General features: G+C 31.9%; 3 protein-coding genes across 9 annotated transcripts; 1 reads left to right on the plus strand and 2 right to left on the minus strand.

Moving 5' to 3' along the window:
• Window positions 1-4069: 4069 nt before the first annotated feature.
• POLA3 (DNA primase POLA3) lies at window positions 4070-8224 on the minus strand. The gene is made up of 16 exons (XM_020350752.3): window positions 8088-8224; window positions 7918-7968; window positions 7648-7823; window positions 7273-7350; window positions 7063-7174; window positions 6905-6989; window positions 6766-6817; window positions 6631-6692; window positions 6437-6552; window positions 6227-6348; window positions 5899-5967; window positions 5677-5734; window positions 5381-5454; window positions 4982-5030; window positions 4732-4811; window positions 4070-4408 (listed from the first exon to the last, which is right to left on the minus strand). Exons 1-16 carry the CDS (start codon window positions 8158-8160, stop codon window positions 4346-4348), a joined length of 1320 nt encoding a protein of 439 aa, XP_020206341.1. The 5' UTR covers window positions 8161-8224; the 3' UTR covers window positions 4070-4345.
• An 837-nt stretch (window positions 8225-9061) lies between these two features.
• On the plus strand, window positions 9062-17150 carry LOC109790762 (protein MEI2-like 2). 6 transcript variants are annotated; one of them, XM_083064068.1, is made up of 14 exons: window positions 9074-9236; window positions 9352-9432; window positions 9864-9927; window positions 10026-10169; window positions 10270-10736; window positions 11276-11434; window positions 11543-11659; window positions 11775-11926; window positions 12843-12934; window positions 13047-13992; window positions 14100-14184; window positions 14263-14331; window positions 14877-15056; window positions 16479-17150. In XM_083064068.1, the coding sequence occupies exons 3-14, from the start codon at window positions 9882-9884 to the stop codon at window positions 16584-16586; spliced, it is 2565 nt and encodes an 854-aa protein (XP_082920194.1). In that variant the 5' UTR covers window positions 9074-9236; window positions 9352-9432; window positions 9864-9881; the 3' UTR covers window positions 16587-17150. The 6 variants fall into 6 exon arrangements, with proteins under 6 accessions (XP_082920193.1, XP_020205588.1, XP_082920194.1 ...); XM_083064067.1 differs by lacking the exon at window positions 9352-9432 and having other exon boundaries at window positions 9062-9236; window positions 9871-9927; window positions 10030-10169; XM_020349983.3 differs by lacking the exon at window positions 9352-9432.
• Window positions 17151-17504: 354 nt separating this feature from the next.
• LOC109790781 (ribose-phosphate pyrophosphokinase 4) lies at window positions 17505-20848 on the minus strand. 2 transcript variants are annotated; one of them, XM_020350023.3, is made up of 7 exons: window positions 20659-20848; window positions 19761-20076; window positions 18648-18743; window positions 18424-18492; window positions 18225-18353; window positions 17982-18011; window positions 17505-17840 (listed from the first exon to the last, which is right to left on the minus strand). In XM_020350023.3, exons 1-7 carry the CDS (start codon window positions 20778-20780, stop codon window positions 17832-17834), a joined length of 771 nt encoding a protein of 256 aa, XP_020205612.1. In that variant the 5' UTR covers window positions 20781-20848; the 3' UTR covers window positions 17505-17831. The 2 variants fall into 2 exon arrangements, with proteins under 2 accessions (XP_020205612.1, XP_020205605.1); XM_020350016.2 differs by having other exon boundaries at window positions 17915-18011; window positions 20659-20846.
• Between the last annotated feature and the right edge of the window lie 1360 nt (window positions 20849-22208).

Below are 22208 nucleotides of genomic sequence, written 5' to 3' on the forward strand. Positions count from 1 at the left end.
TAAAAAAAATATTATTAATCACTTAATTTATATATATATATATATATATATATTTAAAATACTTAAAGATACAAAGTATTTTTTACCTTAGTATTCTTATAAATTTTATAACCATAAAAAGCCTAAAACATCAAGTGTGATTTTTTTTTTGTAAAAGAATATATCAATGAGGAAAAGAGAACAACCTATTTATAATAGTAATAAAGATCTTAAGTTAATAGTATAAGTAATCTTTAACTTTTTTTTTTACCTATGAGAATCAAATTTAGTATGATAAGATTTTTAACAATTAAACTTTACTTAACCATTTGAATTAAACTCCACTAATGACAGGAATCTATCAAAATTTAATATTTTTAAGTATCATTTTCAATCGATGGAAGGTTTAGTGAGTATAAAAAAGTGTAAAAGAATAAAAATAATAATAATTTGATAAGTTCAATGAATTCAACACTAAATATTAAAGATGTTACAATAAATTAAACTTTATTTGGGTGATTTACTTAGCTTTTGGACTCATAAGTCACTTTAGTCCATTTTCTCAATTATAATGTAATTTTTTTCGTTTGATCTTAATTAAATAAGTTCATAAGACTTTTCATATTGCCTAAGTCAGATTTGAGTAATTTTAGGATTCTTAGTGGAAAATAAATGCTAGTGGGGGTTTATGTCCTAGTGAAGACTTTGTGGAGTCTATAAATAGGAGTTTCTTGTAAGCATCTATGACAAAATTAAAGATTAATCAAAGCGTGAGTTTTTCATTGTAAGAGTTTTTTCCTTTGTTCTTGGATAAGACTTTTATAATGTAGGGTTTACCAATGGTTAGAGTCTTGTTTCTTTTTGATAACTTTGGTTTAAGCGGTGAGTTGTAGTTAGGGTCAAGATCCTCTTTGTTCCTTTACTTAATTTTAGATGACCCTATTTTTAAAATCGTATCATTTGGTATCATAGCTTCGACTCTTAAATTTAGGTGTTATATATCATTTATCTGTTTATCTTCCTTAATCTAGAAAATAAAATAAAATTGTGCAATATTTTTTTTTATAATGGGTGAAGAGGAAAAATGGATGTTGATCTCAAGTTGTTGATGAAGGAGTTTCAAACACAATTTCAACTCTTGAATGCAAAATTAGATAATCTTAAATTCGCATCTAGATCTAGAAGTTCAAGGCAACACACTTATAAAGAGGATTATTCAAAGTGACACTATCAAATAAAAAAACAAGAGAGTGCGAGAAATCAAAAGAAATTAAAAATGAAAGAATAAAAGAAATAGAGATGAGAGAAAATGAGTTGAAAAAAAGTGAGAGAGTAAGAAAAAAAATGCAAAAGTTTTATGTTCTAGTCCTTTGTTTATAAGTAATAATTATCTTTTGAAGGGACTTGAAGAAGTGCTTCCAAAGAAGGAATGCAAAGCTTCAAATGAAAATGAATTTGAATTTTCAAATAAACAAATTTCTCAAAAGTTTGAAGGGACTAATTGTGGATTTTGTTATTCTTTTCAACCTAATCCTATAATTTCTTTTGTCTTGATGCCTAAAGAAGAATTGCATATAATTATTTTATGGGCAAAGCAATTCAATGAGATGGTGGATCCACATGCAAAACAAGAGATCGAACTTGATTCAAGGACGAATCACATCAAAGAAAGAGGGAATGATAGGAATCTATCAAGGTTCAATATTTTCAAATATCATTTTCAATTGATTAAAGGCTCAATGATTAGAAGAAGATCTAAATGGTCAAAAAAGGATAATTTGAAGAGCTCAACACCAAATACTAACAATGCTAGAGTAAGCTGAACATTATTTGGGTAGTTTACTTAAATTTTACACTTAAAAGTTACTTAAGTCTATTTTTTTAATTTTAATGTAATTTTTGTATTTTATTATAATTAAATAAGTTCAAATGATTTTTCATATTACCTGTTAGTTTTGAGTGATTTTAGACTTCTTAATGAAAAATAAATATTAGTGGGGATTTATGTCTCAATGAAGTTTTAATAGAAAGTTACTGCTTATAAATGAGTTTTAAAAAATATCATTAATCAAAGTGTGAGTTTCTCATTGTGAGACTTTTTTCCTTTGTTATAAAATAACAACTTTATAGTTAAATTTTATTGATAAGTTACAATTAAGATTACACTTCTTTTTGATAATTTTGGTTTTACTAATAGAAATTATAGAACGTAGTTAGTGTCAAATTCCTTTACTTGTTTTTGGACATCCTATACTTTAAAATCATATCAATTAATCTTTAAATTATGAAAAATTAAAAATTACAATTAAAAGGTTTCTTAAAAAAGAATAATTATCTAGCATTTTTTATATATATATTAATGTATATTAAAATACCCTTATTTAGACTTTTATTTTTTTCGACCCATGACCATGAGACATCAGTCACGAAACACAAATATAAATAAATCATGTCATATAACAATTAACGTCAAAATTGTTTTTGCATATTATATATATATATATATATATATATATATATATATATATATATATTGTGTTGTGTTCCCGTATGATCCTAAATTAACCTAATTAAATTGCATGAGAAATACACATTTTGCAATACTCAGAGACTTGGACCTATCTTTTCCTTTACACTTACTCTACTTGCACAACAATTCCAGACATCCTTATTAACCACACGATTTAGATTTACCAACATATTCAACAGAGTAAATCGTTTTGGATCAAAACAATGATATCTGCTGCATACTTTCATGTATCACAAATCCCAGATTTTGGGATAATAGTAAGCAATGGTAATCAGCCTAAGGCGTAGGGATTCGTAAGTTATTAATATGATATTTACATATTTGACCCTACGTATAAAATACAGATAGGAATACACGTACAAGTAGATAAGTTATAAATAATTGTACGTATATACGTATATTCTTAGCCTGCACCCAGGGGCACTCAGAATATACGTTTGGGCCCTTTCTGTCGGTTGCACCTACCACACTTCTCGCAATGAGCTTCCTACCTCTCCATTTCCATTTATGTCACCAACATTAATCTTTTTCTTAAATACATATTAAAACTTAAAACAATTTATAAAAAATTAAAATTATGTTACATAATATCTTCAACTAATTCATACTTAAATAACTTTTTTTTCAAATTAATTTCTTTATGTTAATTAAATATATTAATTCAGGAACTAAATTAACAGATATTCGATATTTTACAAACTACTTATATAATTTCATTAATTTAAAGACAAATGAAATTATACTTCATTATTCATGTTATTGTGAATGCAATGTTCAGCTTTCTTATTCCTCTAACTTCAAAAGGTTTCTAAACAGTTAACTAAGTGTCGACAAAATTGTAGTGCTACTCGTACACAACACAAGTGCTGCGATAATAAGATTTTCACGCTGAAAACATCAAATAGCCGGAAAACTATGTAATACATAAACTTGCACTAGTACTTTACAAGACACTACATTAAAATTACTGCTAAATTCAATTGAAATTGATTGCCAACTATTCCTACGCCTTTATATAATATGGAACACCTTATAGTGTGTTTGGATAAATTTTTTTACAAATTCAAGGAATTTTAAATTCTTAGTATTTGAATTACTTTAATTTCAATTTCTATCATTCTTAAAATATTTTGTTTGGATGAGTCAATTCAAACTTTTTAAATTTTAAATTATTAAGTTGAATATGATAATTTGATTCCATCATAGTAAAATTAATTTTAAAAATATATTTATATGTTGAAATTTTTAAATTAAATTTTATAAAAATAAATATTAATCCATTTTTAAATATTTAATAATTTTAAAAATTAATATTAGATAATATTTAATAATTTTAAAAATTAATATAAGATAATATTTAATAATTTTAAAAATATTTTTGAATATCCAATAATTAAAAGAATGAAGAGATAAGATAAAATATATAGGTGAAATAAGAAAAATAAATATGAGGAATTTCAAATTCTCCCACTTTTGAGAGAATTTGAAATTATACTATTTTAAGGAGTTTCACATGCTTGAATTTCAAATTCTTTGTAAATTCTTCATCCAAACAAAGCATTTCACCTCAAGAAATTTGAAATTCTTCAAATAAATGAATTACCCTATATAAATTTCTCGTCCAAACACACTATAAACTCATTCGCCCAACATTTATACAACGGATGGAAACATTTAATCAACTGCTTTCTTTCACGAGAAGTCGTAGTAAGATAATACAAAAGAATGGTTAAAAGGCTTCTTTATAATTCAACAATACCACCAACATTTCATGATTTGACTGTGTCAACTAATGCCCCAAGACAGCTCGACGTGGCCAATCAAGAATAAGTGGCACTACCAACCAAGGGAATTCTTTGACTGCTGCAATTTTAAGTTATAGGAATTTTCTATCTCCTCCTGCAATGTTCATTATTTTAAATAGTTATCATAGGTACATCTGAATGCTGAATATGTAATAGTGTATCAGATTATTAAGATTAACAGCATCATCACCAATGCTTTGAAGAACTTGCATTGCTGTAATGGAACCAAAATAACGTATAAATGACAAACAGATAATGAGTCATTAATCCTAGTATTTAACTCTTTCAAATGGAATATAGATTATTCTAGGATTTAAATGATTCATAATACTGGTATCTAGGTTTTGACATTGCATAAGCTTTTTAATGCAATAAAATGCTGTATAGGTAAAACCAACATTCATTAATGATCCCTACCTTGCAGGCTTTTAATAAAGGCTGTAAGAATGACGATCTGAAGAACGTAATGGCATTTCCAAGCGAAGTTCTATTCCATTCTGCTTAAAAAAAAGGTATTAAAATCACTTTCACTTGTATTGGACTCCAACTTGCAATTAGCATGAGTTATTAGAAGGAACATATCAATGTACATAAACAAGACCCCGAGAGTCCAAGACACGTAGTGATAACAAAGTAAAGGTTTTACAAAACAATAAAATTAACATACCACCATCAACATCAGCTTTTGAGCCTTCATTATTAAGCTCTTCTATCAGCTGCAATGTTACATACATACAACTCACAATATCAAGATTAGCATAAATTCAAGAAATGTCCAGAAATACTTAGAATTAGAAAGCATTATCCTGATGAACAAATGCAATAGTGGACTACATGCCTATTTTATACCCACTTTAGGCATGCCAAAAGGTGATGTTTATCCTTTTCCACAGATGAAAATGTGTTGGAGATGGGAGCAAGTGTCATTTTGCAAGTTTCTTATACTCCCAACTCCCAAGTAATAAATAGAAACATCCCTATTCAAAACTAAGCAAACAACTGAGCCAATGGAAAGCTTTCATCTCCCTGCATTGCAGGTAAGAAAATTGTCATTGCAGAAGTTTACCTGTGAAAGGGTGGGTACTGTAGTAGGATCAAACTCCTCGCACCGATTTGGATCAATAGGGACACAAACACGGCCTAGAACAAATAAGAATACCATGTAATGCTAGACAATCAAATTAGCCAATGAATTTATCAAACTATTTTAACTGGGAGATAGCTGTATAGTTTCAATTTTCTTGTTAAAAAATCAAAGAAAAAACCATGTGATTATAATGTCATCAGTGATTCTCAAGCCTCACATAAAATGTTCAACTGATTATGTCAATAAAAAAATGTGCATAAACATTAGATACTGACCTGTTTTAGGATGTACACAGAATGGTGCTTTAAGCAAATGATTCATATGTTTAGAAACCTAAAATATAAACAGTCTTAATGAACAAAAATGCAGACTAGAATTGAAAAGACCAAAAGGTGTTATCGGTTTTTTTATATATTGCTGGGCACTGTGACTACAGAAATGGTAATGGCATGAAAGATAACGTGATATGGGAAAAGCAGGCCAGCTCAGAGACGAACCTCCATATCTAGCCTGGGATAAGTAAAACAGAACACAATCTCTTCAACGCAACGACGCAGCCCTTGTGACTACAAAAAGGATTAGGAAAACAAATATCAAATCATGCTTGTTTCTGCAAATCCTGCATCATTTCGGATAATGAATCATACAATTTACAATCCTTTTATACGAACAATGGAAGCATGTAACAACTGTAGGAGGCCACAACAAGAATTTCAAGACCAATCTATTGCTTATGAGATCCATGCTCTTTCAATATTGAAGATAGCATACGACTTTGTAACCCTTATATTCTACATTTCCTAAAAGGAGGCTTGTGTTGTGTACCTTATGTTTTCCAGATTGCAGCAACTGTTTACACTGTTCCCATCGAACAACATTGATGTCTTCTTTGGCACTAGAAGACCTCCTACTATCTTGCCATCTTCCCCTAAGTTCAGACGCAATAGCTGCAAAAGTAACTCATGTATTGCATAAGATAAATGCAGGAAATGAAATAACAAGGTTTATTTGAAGGGAGGGTAGGAAAAAAATTACATTCATCAGGAATCATGTTAAGGATCTTCTCATATCTCTCCTCAGTACCAAGTATATCTTGATCAGTAAGCAGCTTTTTCTCAAAATAGTCCTTGAGAACATTAGTGTATGATGTCCTGGAAAAATAAAATACCTGTTTGGATATGAAATAAGAAATCTGCTTCTTAAAGTTAATCATTCATATGAAGACTTACGCCAAGAAAGGATGCAGAGCAGCACCCATCAAAGAAACCTTCTTGTGACTATTTTCATTGCCCTGGACAGCATATGAAATCAACAAAACACTTATACAAGTATTGACAAACCCACTTGTCATCATTATACTATACCTTATAGACACGAAAATAGTCAGCAACAGCAGCTCTTTGCTCATTAGTCAACCTGTATGAGTGAAAGCAACCTATTTGAATTTATGACTATATGGCCACAAGTAGATAAAGCATAACTTTTGATTGCTTAGTGCCTCACCTTCTTGCCTTCCCATCACAGACCCAACAATGAACACCTCTGCGTCCACTATATACCCAGAGAATGTGTTTGAAACCAAAGTCATCTGAAACAGTAGCCCCAAAGTAAAAGTCGGAACAACAGTTACAATATCGTATGTATAAGATGCAAATTAGTACCTCTTAAGGCAGTATCAATCACTTTGATCGCTATAGTCATCAACGGCCAGCAAACCAAACAAACATCAGCACCCGAACAGCAGTATCTAACATCATCGTAATCTGACATATCCTACAGAAACCCAAAATAAGAAAGGGTGTCAAATCAAACGTCAAGAAGGCCACAATAGCTAAAGGCTTCACTTGAAGTAAGAAGCAAAAAAATCTTACTATATCAAAAATCAACTCCCTCTCAACTGGGGCAAAAACATTATTTTCACTCTGTGCATAGGCATTCCTTTTAGCAGGCTGAACCAAATATAAGGAGCAGATTAGGCGACAGGGTAAAAGAAACATCTCATTACCACAAACATTTGAGTGAATCGTTTATGCCAATCTATCACAAATTGCAATGTATGGACAATAAGTTTTTTTTTTTTTATTTTTTTATTTTATTTTTACAATAATTACCTTAAAAGTCGTACAAAATATATTAATTAGTTGCCAATATAAAAATTAATCATTATTGCTGCATGAATTATAAAAACTTGAAGCATAATAATGGAATCTAGGTAGAGAGAGGTTGGAGAAAAGGGGATATATTACATCAACAGTGTAGACAGGTCCAATATCTATCTTAACAGGGGACTTTTCTTTGATGGAGTTTTCAAGCTCAATGGCGTTGTTGAAAGATTGAAAACGCAGATATATATCACTCTCCAGAGTAAAGGAAAACTCTCTTCGCCCCAAGTAAGATTGATCACAACCAGGGTGCTTCCCATCTACAAATAATCCCCACAAAAAAAAATAATTTAAAATTGAATTTTATGCGCCGTCATTCAACAAGAATCAGAAGCACGTGTTTGGCGATATTACCGTTTCCATAAGACACCCATCTGACTAAATCAGCAAAAGGAAACAGCTTTCCTGGCAAAATAAAAAAAAAAATGAAAAGAAGAGCAGAGAAAACGTTGAAATCAGGAAGTTATGCTAATTTGATGCAGAGATTGAAAGAAAAGACGAAAGGGGGAGCCAAAGTAACGAACCGTAATATAGTTTGAGATGATTGAGGTTGAAATCGGGTTCTTGTTGAGGGATCATTTGCTTTGCGACCGACATTACGAACTGAATCGAAGAAAACGAAGGAATCGAGAGCGAGGTGATTGGTGAGAGAGTGAGATGGCGGGAAGATGAACATATATGCAGCGGGAAACTGAGACAGTAATGGGCCTGGACCTCTTTGGCCCATAGGGTCCTTTTTAATTGCCCAACAAGTGAAAACGTGGGCCTGTCTTGTCGTCTTATCTTATAAATTAGAAACTACAATTTTTAACTATGTTCATTTTCTTAATTAGACATTATAAAATATAAATATTCTCTCTATTATTTTTTAATATACATTCACATATTACTCTCGTAATTAGTAAAAAAGAAAGAATTTAATTGTCAAAAAAGAAATTCTCTCAATCATTCAAGCTATTTATTTGTTATAATTTTTAACGTACAAAAATATTTATTTATACAGTACATAAACTAAAATATTAATTTTTTAATAAAATAATTTAATTTAAATATATTGAGTATACAAATTTATCACACTGTATTTTTTTGTCATTTAACCATAAGTTATCAAATATAATAAATTTATTAATTTTTATAATTATTTTCTGAAAATATTTAAATTAATTTTATTAAGTTAATTCATTTAATTTCATAAAAAATTACAAAGAAAATGCACCGCAATAAATTAATTAAAGTCCTAATAAAGTATGAATAAGTAAAAAAGAAAAACTACTAATAATAAAATGGAAGAGATGCTATTCCTATTCCGCGTGAGTTTTTGTTTTTTTTATTCTTTGATTTTCTTGGTTTTTGGAACATCAAACGTGTGTCAACGGACGCCAAATAAATATCTAATATGCCACCAATTGAGAGCATGCATAGAGAAAAAATAATAATAATGTTTTTATTTATTTATTTCATTTAAAAAAAAAATACATAGTAGAAGTATCTCAATTATTTTCTTCTGCTTGTACTTGTTCCCTCCAATCATTTTCCACCATTTTCTTTTCTTTTCTCTGATTTTCCGGAAAATCGTTGCTCTGCAGCACCGAGGTGATTGCAAGAGAAACTTCTCTTTATCATTCCAATTTCACTGATCACCGCATGCTTACTCTTTTCCATGAATTCTTAAGGTGCTCCTTTTCTACCTCTCCCTCTTTTTATTTTATTATTTTTATTTCCACTCTCACTCTATTTTCTTCTTACCAATCATTCGAGCTGATTCAAATTTAAGTTTTTCTTTTCAAGTTTTAGTTTTGCTACGCATGATCGGTTTATCTAGCATGTGGGTCCTCACTGTTCGAGCAAAAAATTTGAGCTTTAGTTAAGGTACTCTATTATTAGGTCTGGGAGCTTGTGGTTGGTGGTTGCTATGGATAATCTTACAGTAACTATAATATTTTCCCCCTTCTAGTTGACTAAATTTGTTGGGTCATTTTGGTTGGCCTTTAAGTTGACTACGTAGTCTCACATAGTTGTAAAATGCCTAGGCTGACAAATTATAAAACAAAGGGTGATCAACACCTTTTTAGGGCTATAGAGGTTTTAATTTAACATTTTGCTTGATGATGTGTACAAATGATTGCTTGTTTGTAGTTGTTTCCTGGCTGAATTGCGATGCATCTTCCTTAATTGATTGTAGCAGTGACAATTTTTTAATTTGTTATAGTTTGCAATATTTTGCATCCCTATAGTTTTATAACGTATTCGTGTAATTGATATTAGAAGTCTTACTCCTTGTTGTTTTTCGTTTCACTAAGTAATTAGAAAGTGTTTGGATGGACAAACATTCTGGGGATTCTATGCCAACTCATGGTGTAGCAGGTGCTTCCTCTTTGTGCATGATAACTGATAAATACATTCTTGCATGGACATAAAATTATTTAATAAGATGAAAATAAACATTTAAGCTGTTTTTATAGGTAGATCTGAGTTTTTCTCGCTTAAATCTGCCAAAGAAATGGGAAGCAGTGCATGGGGAATACCAGGTGGGACTGATTCATTTCATGCTTCAAGTGATGCTAGCTTGTTTTGTAGTTCACTTCCTGTTTTTCCACATGAAAAGTGTAAGTTTTAGATACTGTCATGATATCTGAGACTGAAATTTGAAACCACTCAAAATGATTGTTGAACCTTTATTGTTTCCTGTTCATTCTCCATATGCAGTAAAAATTACTAATTCAGAGCATTACGGTCAATCTGTTGATGATGACTGGCCAGTATTAGGCAAAGTTCTCAAAGGGGTTGGGGGACAGGATCCACTTGGACATATTGAAATTGGTGCAGTTGGAAACATGCTTCCTGATGATGATGAGCTATTGGCCGGTATAACTGATGATTTTGATCTGAGTGGGTTGCCCAGCCAATTGGAGGATCTGGATGAAAATGATCTTTTTGGCAGTGGAGGGGGGTTTGAAATGGATTTTGAACCTCAAGAGAGCCTTAGTGTTGGTATAGCAAAGGTAAGCTTATCTGATGAAGTTCATTCGAATGGTATTGGTCACTATGCAATTCCAAATGGCATGGGAACAGTGGCTGGGGAACATCCTTATGGAGAGCATCCATCAAGGACACTATTTGTGCGGAACATCAACAGTAATGTTGAGGACTCTGAATTAAGATCACTATTTGAGGTATTTTGCTTTAGCCAACTACTTCAATAAAAATATGGTTATCTTTCAAGTCAATATTTATGTTTTTGGTGATCATGCTATTGTTTTTTGGCTACTTATTTAGTCGTATCTTTGAATTGATTTCATGTATAAAGAACTAAGCCAATGCTACAACAAAGTTACGTTCTTGGTTTATTTGCTAGTTTGTACCTAACCTGATATTGTTATATACTTAAAGTGGAATGATGAGTTCTAAAATAATTTATTAATTTATTTATAGTTATATACTTATGAGATGTCAAATTAAAGTTTATAAGAAGAGCTTTGATTTACCATTTTATAGTTTAATGATTTTCTGAGCATGTCTCTACTATCTAGGAGGGTTGATGAGGAAGTTCTAATTGGAGCTTAAAAAGTTTCTTATTTTTAATTAGGAAATTTATATTTGGTTTGTGTATAACTTGGAGAGCTCCTTGTTTTTCTCCCGTTATTTCATTATTGTTAATGTTGGTTCCTTGTTTCTTTTGCTCCCCCCCCTCCTCCCCCAAAACTTCTAATAGCAATATGGGGATATCAGAACACTGTACACTGCATGCAAGCACAGGGGTTTTGTGATGATATCGTACTATGACATTCGATCTGCTCGCACTGCAATGCGTGCTTTACAAAACAAGCCCTTGAGACGAAGAAAACTTGATATTCATTTTTCAATTCCTAAGGTTTGCTATATATATATATATATATATATATATATCTGTAACTAAGGTTTGGTTAATTATCCAATATGTTTGCTCTGTGTAATTCATCTTTTCTTCTGCTGGTTTCAGGACAACCCCTCAGAAAAGGATATTAACCAAGGAACACTTGTAGTGTTCAATTTGGATCCCTCGGTATCAAATGATGACCTTCGTTTAATATTTGGGGCTTATGGAGAGGTCAAAGAGGTAAAACTTTAATTATTTACATGTTTTAACTTTTAACTGTTCATCTCAATGTATTTTCTTTTATCTTAATTAGTCTCTAGATCAGTACCTGGAGTAGTTTTGGTCTTACTTGCAGATCAGGGAAACACCACATAAGAGACACCATAAATTTATTGAATTTTATGATGTTAGAGCAGCAGAGGCTGCCCTAAAAGCATTAAATCAAAGTGACATCGCTGGGAAGCGCATCAAACTTGAACCCAGCCGCCCTGGTGGAGCACGTCGAAAGTAAGTTGGACTTATTGTTGATAGTTATGTTATGAGAAGTCTGCCTATCGATAAACATAATTGTTTAACTTTGACCTGGGGTCTTAGTAAGCATTTGCATACAAGAATAACCGTGTCAGTGCTTGAAACTTTGAAACTATGGTTTAATGATTGAGATTCGAACTTTGATTTCAACAACTCCTGCAAGTGATAGCTTAGAAAATAGAATCCTTTTACTTTCATTTTCTTGGCTTGTTTACCCAATTTTAAATGAGACGAAAATCTGTATTTTATTTAGCAGTTGATTTGTTCTTGCATGTTAAAAAACTATGAGTATATGGTAAGTTATTCTAAAGTGAGGTGGTGAAACACTTAAATTTTGAATTAATATGGAGTTCATGAGCATGATTAATGTTACGAGGTTTATACTCTCAAGGTATATTTTTGCCATGTACTCGTTAAGAAAGTTATTCAGGAATCAGGAACTGTAAAAATAGTTCAGAATCGTCAGATCTATCCCAAAGTCAATAGACAGAAGGAAGTAATGTCACCGCTCTAGTAACCCATATTTCCATACCTTTTTTTCCAGCTTTCTAAAAAACTCCAACTAAGCTGCTACATGCCCTTGCTTCCAATTTCTTTGCAATTATATGTACAACACATTTATGCCCTTGCTTCCTCCTTCTTTGCAATTATATGTACAATACATTTAATTCTTGACTGGCTATATTTTTCTTCTCAATCATGTAAATTTAAAGCTTCAACTCTTGTACATTTATTTGGTTTTTGTTTGTCTCATTTTTTAATTAGCTTTTCTTTGATATGGTTTGAGTTCGGCTAATATTATATAATATATTATATATCCTTACATGAATGATAATGTAATCTCTGCATAATTGTACCTGTAAAAAACTGGCCATACTTTTTCTCCTTTTAGCTTGATGCAACAACTGAGTCAAGAATTGGAGCAAGATGAAGCTCGAACTTTTAGACAACAAGTGGGTTCACCTGTTGGCAATTCTCCTCCTGGTAAAATGTCTTATCTCTGAGTTCAGTTTTCTTTGTCATTCACATTTCTAGTTGTATCCATTAGAAAAGCTATCTCCAGTTACAAGCTAAACTAGTTGGTAATTCTGCTCAGGTAACTGGGCACAATTTGGTAGTCCAGTTGAACATAATGCATTAGGTTCTTTTAGCAAATCCCCTGGTTTGAATTTTGGGAGCCCAATGAATACCAACCTTTTGCCTGGATTGGCTGCAATTCTTTCTCCACAATTATCAAGTTCTCCAAAGATTGCTCCAATTGGCAAGGACCTAGGAAGGGCTAATAATGCAAAGCAGATATTTGCAAGCTCAGGATCATCACAAGGAGCTGCTTTTCAGCATTCTACATCATTTCCTGAGCAAAAAGTAAATGCATTTCCTAGGCCTATATCTACTTTTGGTGAATCAAATTCAAGTTCTTCAAGTATTGGAACATTGTCTGGTCCTCAATTTCTTTGGGGAAGTCCAACTCCTTACTCAGAGCATTCAAACACATCTGCCTGGTCTTCATCTTCTGTGGGGGTTCCATTTACTTCTACTGGACAAAGGCAGGTTTTCCCATATACTAGTCGGCACAGTTCTTTTCTTGGTTCTCATCCACTTCATCATGTGGGATCTGCTCCACCTGGCCTTCCTCTTGATAGACATTTTAGCTACTTCCCAGAGTCACCTGAAACTTCTCTCAAGAGCCCGGCTGCATATGGGAATATGAATCACAGTAATGGGAATATTTTGATGAACATGGGTGGTCATGCATCTCTAGGTATCAGTGTTGGGCTTTCAGGAAATACTTCTGAAATGAGTTCACCCAATTTTGGAATGATGTCACTACCCAGGCAAGGTTCCCTGTTCCTTGGTAATGGTTTGTATTCTGGACCAGGAGCTACTAATACTGACGGATTAGCTGAACGTGGTCGAAGTAGGCGACCTGACAATAGTGGGAACCAAATTGATAGTAAGAAGCAGTATCAGCTTGATTTGGACAAAATTATGAGTGGGGAAGACACAAGGACTACCTTAATGATTAAAAACATTCCTAACAAGTAAGAGCTAAGCAATTATTCTAGTGAAGTGATCACTGTACCCATAATTTGAGTAGGGTAGAAATGGTAAGTGATGAATTTCATAATGGTTTTGTGTTGTGATTAAGGTACACTTCAAAGATGCTGCTTGCTGCAATTGATGAGAATCACCAGGGTAGTTACGACTTTCTCTACTTGCCAATTGACTTTAAGGTATGCACATCTTTGCTGAAGGGAATCACTTTTGTTCTCTAGGATGACTTATTTCATGAAGTTCGTTTTTGATTGCAGAACAAGTGTAACGTTGGGTATGCTTTCATCAATATGGTGTCTCCTTCACACATCATCCCCTTCTATAAGGTTTAAATTCTATACTTCTGCCTATCTGCGGTTGTATTTTTTTGCTATTATACTCAATTTCCTGTACTTGCTTTGTGTTGTAAGCATTTCCAATTTCCATGATGTGAAGTTGTATCTCGAGGACAAATGTCTTCATCTGTTTTTTATTTATTTATTTGTTTTTTTTAATTAATAGGTACTCCCTCTGGACCTTTATGAGTAAAAAATGTTTAATTTTTTTGGACTAAAATATAAGTAAATTTCAATGAAGCGAAATTTATTTGATGTTATTAATCCAAAAACACTCTTAAGACAATAAATTGGAGCACTATTTACAATAGATGCGGTTAAAGATATTTTAGGAAATGTAGTGTATACTTTATGTGAAAAAGTGAAAATTAAATGCATGTAATTAACTTTTTTAATCTGTGTAAAATTGGAGTAGAAGTAGAGGGTATTTCTTTTTAGTCATTTCCAGTAATTTGCTGGTAATTAAAAGAGTGCTGGTTTGAAGAAGTTTGTACACCTCCGTGTTAACAAGTTTCTTATCATGGAAATTTGTGTAGGCATTTAATGGGAAAAGGTGGGAGAAATTTAATAGTGAGAAAGTTGCTTCCCTAGCATTTGCACGGATCCAGGGAAAGGGTGCGTTAGTGACACATTTTCAGAATTCAAGCCTCATGAATGAGGATAAGTGGTGCCGACCAATTCTCTTTCATTCTGAGGGTCAAGGGATTGACGACCAGGTATGTTTTGACTATCAGCTGGTTCGATTAATTATAAGAGTGCTTGCTGAATGTATAGTTCCCAATTTTAGAGGTCTTGCAAATCTTGAAAATGAAAAGGCATTTGATATCGGATATGATTTTCATTTTCAACTTGTTCATACAATGGTTATCATGACGCCTACGTTGGATTAGGTCAAAGATGGGTACAAAGACTCCACTTTTGAAAAAATGTAAACTTAAATCAACCTAGAATTGTCAAATGTGCAATTAGCTTGATAAAAGTCTTTTCAACAATCTAATAGACAAAACTCGGTCATTTTGTTATCGGGATGTTTCTGAATAATACAAAGTTGGGGCAGACCATGAACCGCATGGACTTGACAGAAGGGTTGACTGGCGCTGTTTGGAGATAGAGAGAAAAAGATATGTTATTTGAATGAATAGAAATAAGAAGAAAGGAACTGAGGGATTTCTCTTGTTTGTTTGGATGAGTAGAAAAGAAAGTGGAAATATATAAATTATATAAAAGTATTTTTATAACAATTAAAAAGTGTAATTTTTACTTTTTTTAATATAATATTTTTTCTTAATATAAAATTATTTATTACTTATTATTTTCCTATTATAAAAGTTTTAAACCAAAAAAATAAAAAGGAGAGAGATTTTTTCTATCCCATTTAATTCGAATTTGGAGGGGGAGTGTTTTCTGGTGGATCCTACAAAAATAACTTTGTTCCTTTTTGTTTCTCATCTCAAACAAACAGTGGAAATTTAGTATTTTCATCCGATCTCTCATTTCTATTTCTTTCTATTCTATTTCTACCCAAACAAATAAGGGAGTAAGGAAGAGTTGAAGACTCCACTTGTTTATGAGATATTTCATGGTAGACAAGTAAGGATATTGAGGAGAAAAAAATCAAGTCCACATGTTTGTTGGTTGTTTTAGAGAATGTGCATCCACCTGTCTGTCATTCACATTATCAGAATCTATACAAGTTAGGTATATATGTTAAAGTAATAAATTGGAGGTAAATACCTACATTAACGCTCAAAGCCTCAAATCAAAATATGTACTCGTTTACATGATTGACATACCTGAATGTGAAATACTTGAAGCTGCATCTGAATTTCACATTGTTCATTTCACCAGCTAAATGTTCTTATTCACATGATTGTCAGACCTCCGCAAAGTCTATTCCCACGTAGAACTCAAATGATAAGCAAATTGAATAGTTTAAAGATGGCTTTGAGGATCGTCAACTTTGAAATTTAACTGTTTGTTTAACTATACGTTTGCAATACGAAATTTGCCTCATTGCCGCTTGCCAGACTAAACTTATTTTATTCATTTGAAATTTACATTCGTTGATCAATTATTTCACTTGTTTGATATTTCTTTTGAAGGGCATGTCTGATTATTTCTCTCTGCATACCATCCAGGAACATTTCCTCTCAAGCAATTTGAATATATGCATTCGTCAACCAGATGGTTCTTACTCAGGTGATTTGTTGGAGAGCCCCAAGGGCAATTTGGAAGAAAAAGATTAACTATTTGTTCCCTAGCCATAATAAATGGATTCTAGGAGTACTAACTGCTGCATAGTGCATGGCTAATCTTAAGGTGTACAAAGCTGATTTATCAAGTAAAAGAAGAAAAAAAAAACTATTGTTGTATAAAGGTGAGGGAAAAGCCTGGTTATCAGTGCCAGAAGACTAAAGGATGCAGTTTGTTGATGTGTAGTGTAGAGAAGCCATTGTCATTTAACCAGCGGAAAAGAATAAGGTGGAGTGTACTGCTGGATTGTGAGTCTCTACAGCAGCATGCTTTCCAGATTGTGCAGGATGACTCCGACTGGGATTTGTTGTTTTTTTGCCAACCTTTTGTTTTGGCCATTGCAGATATGGTTAATGTTAATAATAATAATATTATTGGGGGTATGTATGACAAAAAAGGTTGTATAGAAGGGATACAAGGAACAACTATCCTATGTGTTTTCAATGATGTCATGTAGCCAAAATAATGTTGAATGGCTGTACAGATGTTAACACTTAACAGATCATTGCTGTTGTATTTATTTCACGCTATTGTTAAGAATGTCTATACTCGGATAACATGTAGTGTCATTTCTCTTCATTTCATCATCCCGAAAATATCAGAATTTTCTTCATTATAATCAAGAATGAAGAGAATATGATTAAGGTTAAAAGTCTAGCATAAATTCTCAAATTCACATGGTCTATGTTATGCATTCCAAAATTGGAATCAAATTTTGATGTCTCTTGAATAGTATCTTTGACAAGTGGATGATTTGCTCAGAATGAAGGTCACATATTATAGTCAACATCCAGTGTGTTTGAATATCGTTTAAAATCACATTCAAGATAAATCCATCATTTTTTCCCTTTCACGTTTAGTTTATTGAAATGTGTGCAACGGATCTTAAAGGACTAACAAAAACACACAAATTTGTTCAACATACATTCCTCTCCAGATTCCACTGAGCTAAGCTCATATAGCAATATAGCAGAAATGAGTGGATGTCAACGACTTGACAGAGACTATGCATGGGAAATATTTTAATAGCAGAATTTTCCTCTGTAATATTAGAAGTGCTAAACATTGCGGTTGATTTAGTTCCATGATTTTCCCCTAGAGTAATGTTTGCCTTCAAATTTGTAGAGCATTGGCAATAGATCCTGCTAGACTCAATATTTCAAAAGGAGCCTTATTTTCTATAGCTTTCACAGTAAGTGGGCAAGAATCTGTGATCCAGAAGTTGGTAAATGCCTTTTTCAAGCCATCTGCATGTTGAATCAAATGGTAACACATTCAAATAAATGAATATAGGAGTATGTTACATTGTGCCAGGACTAACCATCTTTATGAATGAACCGTTCCCACGATTGATTAGGGAATGCTCCATGGGTGACATAGGCACTCACCTTTGCTGCACCATGAGCCACTAAAACTTTCTACGGGAAACCAATAGGAAAATAACACAAATATTAGACTAATGCATTGATAAATATAGTATCTATAATTCTCACACATATTCTATGTTGCCTTGACCAAACATGCTCTCTCTAATATATCATAAAAGGCATTTTCCACATAGTGTATATAGAATGAGAACATGCATAAGCAAATTTCCTTTGACAAAATAAACATTGATGTATACCATTTACCTGACACTCAATCAGGGTGCCTCCAGATTGGACCAAATCATCAACAATGACTACATGACGACCGGTGGCATTGCCTTCCTTGAGCTGAACAATTCTCTTATCACCTTCACGAACCTTTGTACATACCACCTACCATTTCATAAAATTAGATACTCTATAAAAATGAATTAAAAGTTAAACAAAGATATAGAGAACCAACCACAGGAAAATTATCAAACTGCTTGTGGAATCGCTTCCAAGCACCATCATCTGGAAAAGCTATAGCTATCTGAAAAGAACAACCAGGAATTCAGGATGTTAAAAGGTATATACTAGGATACCAACATTACTGCCAAAATTCAGGATGGAATGCAACATCTCAAGATTGGATCTACAGACAAAGGCAATGTGACTGAAGGATATAAAGGAATGCAGAAAACTTACATTTTCAGTGTCAGGAAGTTGACTCAAGCGATGTTTTAAGAGAGGAATGCCAGTCTCAAACAAGGGCAAAACCTCATCTCCAAAATAAAACCTCTCCTGCATAATATTTATTGTAAAAAAATGAGTGGACAAAGTTGTAGATTACATATATGATATCAAGTACATAAGAAACCAAAGAAAGAAGACAGAGTGATCATGCAATGTTAAATTAAACAGTTTCTAGCCAGAAGCCATGTTCTATTAAAAGGGGGGAGGGGAAGCTATAATAAGTTGGTTATGTAGTTATTCATGATGTTTTACCTGTATTATGTATATTGCCTCCAGTACTTACTTATTGTTAAAAGTTTGAGTGAATTATTATTTTAGTTCACCATCTCTGAAAGTATGTATAGATAGTAAGTAACCGGTAAAGGGAGTACAGATGTTTATATCTTCTAGTATACACATGATAATGATAGTTTACTTTCAAAAAGATTTTCACGGGGAGGAATTTCCATCCATGCTTAAAATCTGGTACATGTTTTCTGCATAGACTCTTCATGACACCTCATTTTGGGTTCCTTTTCCAAATCTTTCTCTTTATCTGCTGAAGAAACTGCTTAAAACATTTTATATAAGCCATCATCTTTTTTAAGTTCTAGCTAGACCCTAATAAAAAGGAACTAACTAGAGAAAACAAAATGCTGATGCCATATAAAAGCTGGTTAAATGTTAAGAAAATAAATGATTTCCAAGTCATCCCTGATCTGGCAGAAAAACAGATGGTAGGAGAGTTGGTTAAAACCCAATGCAGGGTACATGACAAACATGAATTATCGAGAGTTAAAATAATTTTATACAACTAAACACATATTGGGCTACTCAAGCTTTAATTTCACATCTGTTTACATCTAGGACATATTTTTTTGATGGGATGCTTCCTTCACTCATTATTTCAAGAGTCTGTCTATACTTCTCTCATTACGCAAAGTGCAAAAAAAATACATAAACACATCATCAAAAGACCCTGCAAAAATACTTGTACTAATAATCCAGAAGAACCTTAACTAAAGCACCACAATGCAACTCAAAAGTAATTCTTATGTATTTATGTTTAAATTGAAGCACACAAACCTGCAAGGCATGAATGTCATATATGACTAAACTAGTTGGTCCACCTCTTGAAATTGGAATATTAGATAGCATCCTTGCAAGGGTGAAGGCAGTGGCTACATCTCCTTCCTCTTCCATTCTTTCAAAGGAACCAGTTGGAAAGAAAGGCAACACCAATGTGAAGGAAGCAACAAAGAGACGAGGGAGTGCATATATGACAGAAAGTTGCTCACACACGTGTGCTGGGGAGCTGAAAGAGGCCAAAAAAGCAACATGCTGACCTCGGAGCTCTTCTGCGTTGTTTATATATATATTTGGAAACCCGTCAGGAAAAGACCTGCATGTGCATAAAAAGCTAACCAAATCAGTTTTTCAGTTTTATTGTCCAAAAAAGAAGAAAAAAATAAGAGAGAATAGTCTATGAATTGATAGGGTAAAAGGATTTTTACACCGATCCAATCACAAACCATCGTGTATTATAATGTAATTGACTTTTGTAATAAAAACCTTAAAGTTCATACAGTATAGGATTTCTGATTGATTCAGAGTACATAAATTTGTTTACATTGAACATGCATTGAAATTAAACTGAAAAGAAACCCCATCATGCAATTTGTATGCAATAATGATTTTGATGCGCCAGCGCCACTATGCCAAAGATGATAGCTATAGTTATTGTGAGATCACAACTAAAATTCATCAGAAAACATGACATGCAAGCAAGTTAAGGCATGACAAAGCATCAAAATAAACAGTTAGCAGATTCCTAGGAACATAACATGTCATGTCAGCTACAAAGCTAGAAATTCTAAGTCATGAATAATAATAAGCATGCTTAAAATGTTTCCCACAACGGGAAATGGATGAAAGAGCAAAGAGAATGAAAATGAAAGATTTTGGGTGGTAGAGAGAAAGAGACCTCCATTTGATATTATGGAGAATGATGTGGTTACAGTGATGAGCGATGTTGTGGGCAAGGTCTTGACAATCGATGGAGTAGAACAGATTGACTTGCTTCTTCTGTTCCTTCTCAACTGTCATCCTCAATTTCGTTTACTCACTCAACTCTCACTCCAATCATCAAATCAAATAGTATCCGATTAACCTCCTCTCATATATATATATATATATATATATATACAGGGAGCATATCAAATGAGAGAAAATTTATTATGAGAGATGAGAGGGTTAAAATATAATCCTTAAATTAATCAAGTAAGAAAAAATTTGGGGTTTAATCAAATGAGAGAAAATTAATCTAAGGGTTATATTTTAACTCTCTCATCTCTCATAATAAATTCACTCTCTCCCTATATATATATATATATATATATATATATATATATATATATGAGGAGGGTTCAAACGACACCGGTCATTATATATATATATATATATATATATATATATAATAAATTCCCTCATAATATAAAGTTATTGAGCGGTGTAACACTTAGTAAAAGTTACACCGGTGTCGTTTGAACCCTCCTCTATATATATATATATATATATATATATATATATAAATTATAATAACATCGATGTAACTTTTACTAAATATTATACCACTCAATAATTTTATATTAATTGTGAATTTTATAAATCCAACCGTTAGATTCAAAGTTCATATCATTTTGTATTTGTATATCAAATTTTGTTAAAATTAAACAATAACTTGAAGGTAATCAAAATATTCATATTTTAATATATTTTGAAATGAATATATTACATCAATTTTGTTTTATAATAATGAAGTATCAAATCATCTTGGATTAATATAAAATTTTGTATATATGTTTTAAGAGTAAAGAACTTTGAATCTAACAGTTGAATTTACCAAATTCACATTTAATATAAAGTTATTGAGCGGTATAATACTTAGTAAAAAGTTACACCGGTGTTATTATAACTCTTCTTTTATATATATATATATATATATATACAGGGACGGGTCCACGTTATGGAGAGTGGGGGCACCTGCCCCCACTACTATTTGACACATATATAATTTTTTATTTTAAAAAATAATATATTTTAAAAAATAAAAATTATATTCTAATAAAATAAGTATATATATTTAAATTATCATATGTAGAAAATATAGATTAAAAAAAATGTTTATTTATTTGATGCCTATCAACCTTTTAAAGGAGATTAATTCTCTTATGTGATAAAGAATACTCCTTAATAACGAATCAATTTTTTTTAAAAATTAATTATAATATATATATATATATATATATTAATACTCACATATATAATGTAATATATTAAAAAAAATAATTTTTGATAAAATAAAATTTACAGTATGCATGTTTACCTTTTGTGTTTTTTATTTATTGTATACGTTGATTAAAAAAATTAAAATAGTAAAATTGTATATATTAATTAAAAAAATCAAAATAAAAAAATTTAGAAGATTTATTTTTCATTTAGAATTGTTATTATAAAATATATTTTAAAATAAAT

The sequence above is a fragment of the Cajanus cajan genome, chromosome 9 (genome assembly GCF_000230855.2).
Source record: "Cajanus cajan strain Asha chromosome 9, NIPB_CcT2T_4, whole genome shotgun sequence".
NCBI lineage: Eukaryota > Viridiplantae > Streptophyta > Magnoliopsida > Fabales > Fabaceae > Cajanus > Cajanus cajan.

What these genes read in the sequence shown, in the direction of transcription:
- POLA3 (XM_020350752.3), bottom strand. Translation starts at nt 8,160, where the DNA reads ATGTCGGTCGCAAAGCAAATGATCCCTCAACAAGAACCCGATTTCAAC. An exon ending in TGTGATGGGAAGGCAAGAAG is followed by an intron (nt 6,818 to 6,904) that starts GTGAGGCACTAA and finishes TCACTCATACAG; the next exon opens with GTTGACTAATGAGCAAAGAG. An exon ending in TGCAATCTGGAAAACATAAG is followed by an intron (nt 5,968 to 6,226) that starts GTACACAACACA and finishes TCCTTTTTGTAG; the next exon opens with TCACAAGGGCTGCGTCGTTG.
- LOC109790762 (XM_083064067.1), top strand. Translation starts at nt 9,208, where the DNA reads ATGCTTACTCTTTTCCATGAATTCTTAAG. An exon ending in CTTATGGAGAGGTCAAAGAG is followed by an intron (nt 11,660 to 11,774) that starts GTAAAACTTTAA and finishes TCTTACTTGCAG; the next exon opens with ATCAGGGAAACACCACATAA. An exon ending in CCTGGTGGAGCACGTCGAAA is followed by an intron (nt 11,927 to 12,842) that starts GTAAGTTGGACT and finishes TTCTCCTTTTAG; the next exon opens with CTTGATGCAACAACTGAGTC.
- LOC109790781 (XM_020350016.2), bottom strand. Translation starts at nt 20,780, where the DNA reads ATGACAGTTGAGAAGGAACAGAAGAAGCAAGTCAATCTGTTCTACTCC. An exon ending in CTCCATAATATCAAATGGAG is followed by an intron (nt 20,077 to 20,658) that starts GTCTCTTTCTCT and finishes ATGCACATGCAG; the next exon opens with GTCTTTTCCTGACGGGTTTC. An exon ending in ACGGTTCATTCATAAAGATG is followed by an intron (nt 17,841 to 17,914) that starts GTTAGTCCTGGC and finishes TTCAACATGCAG; the next exon opens with ATGGCTTGAAAAAGGCATTT.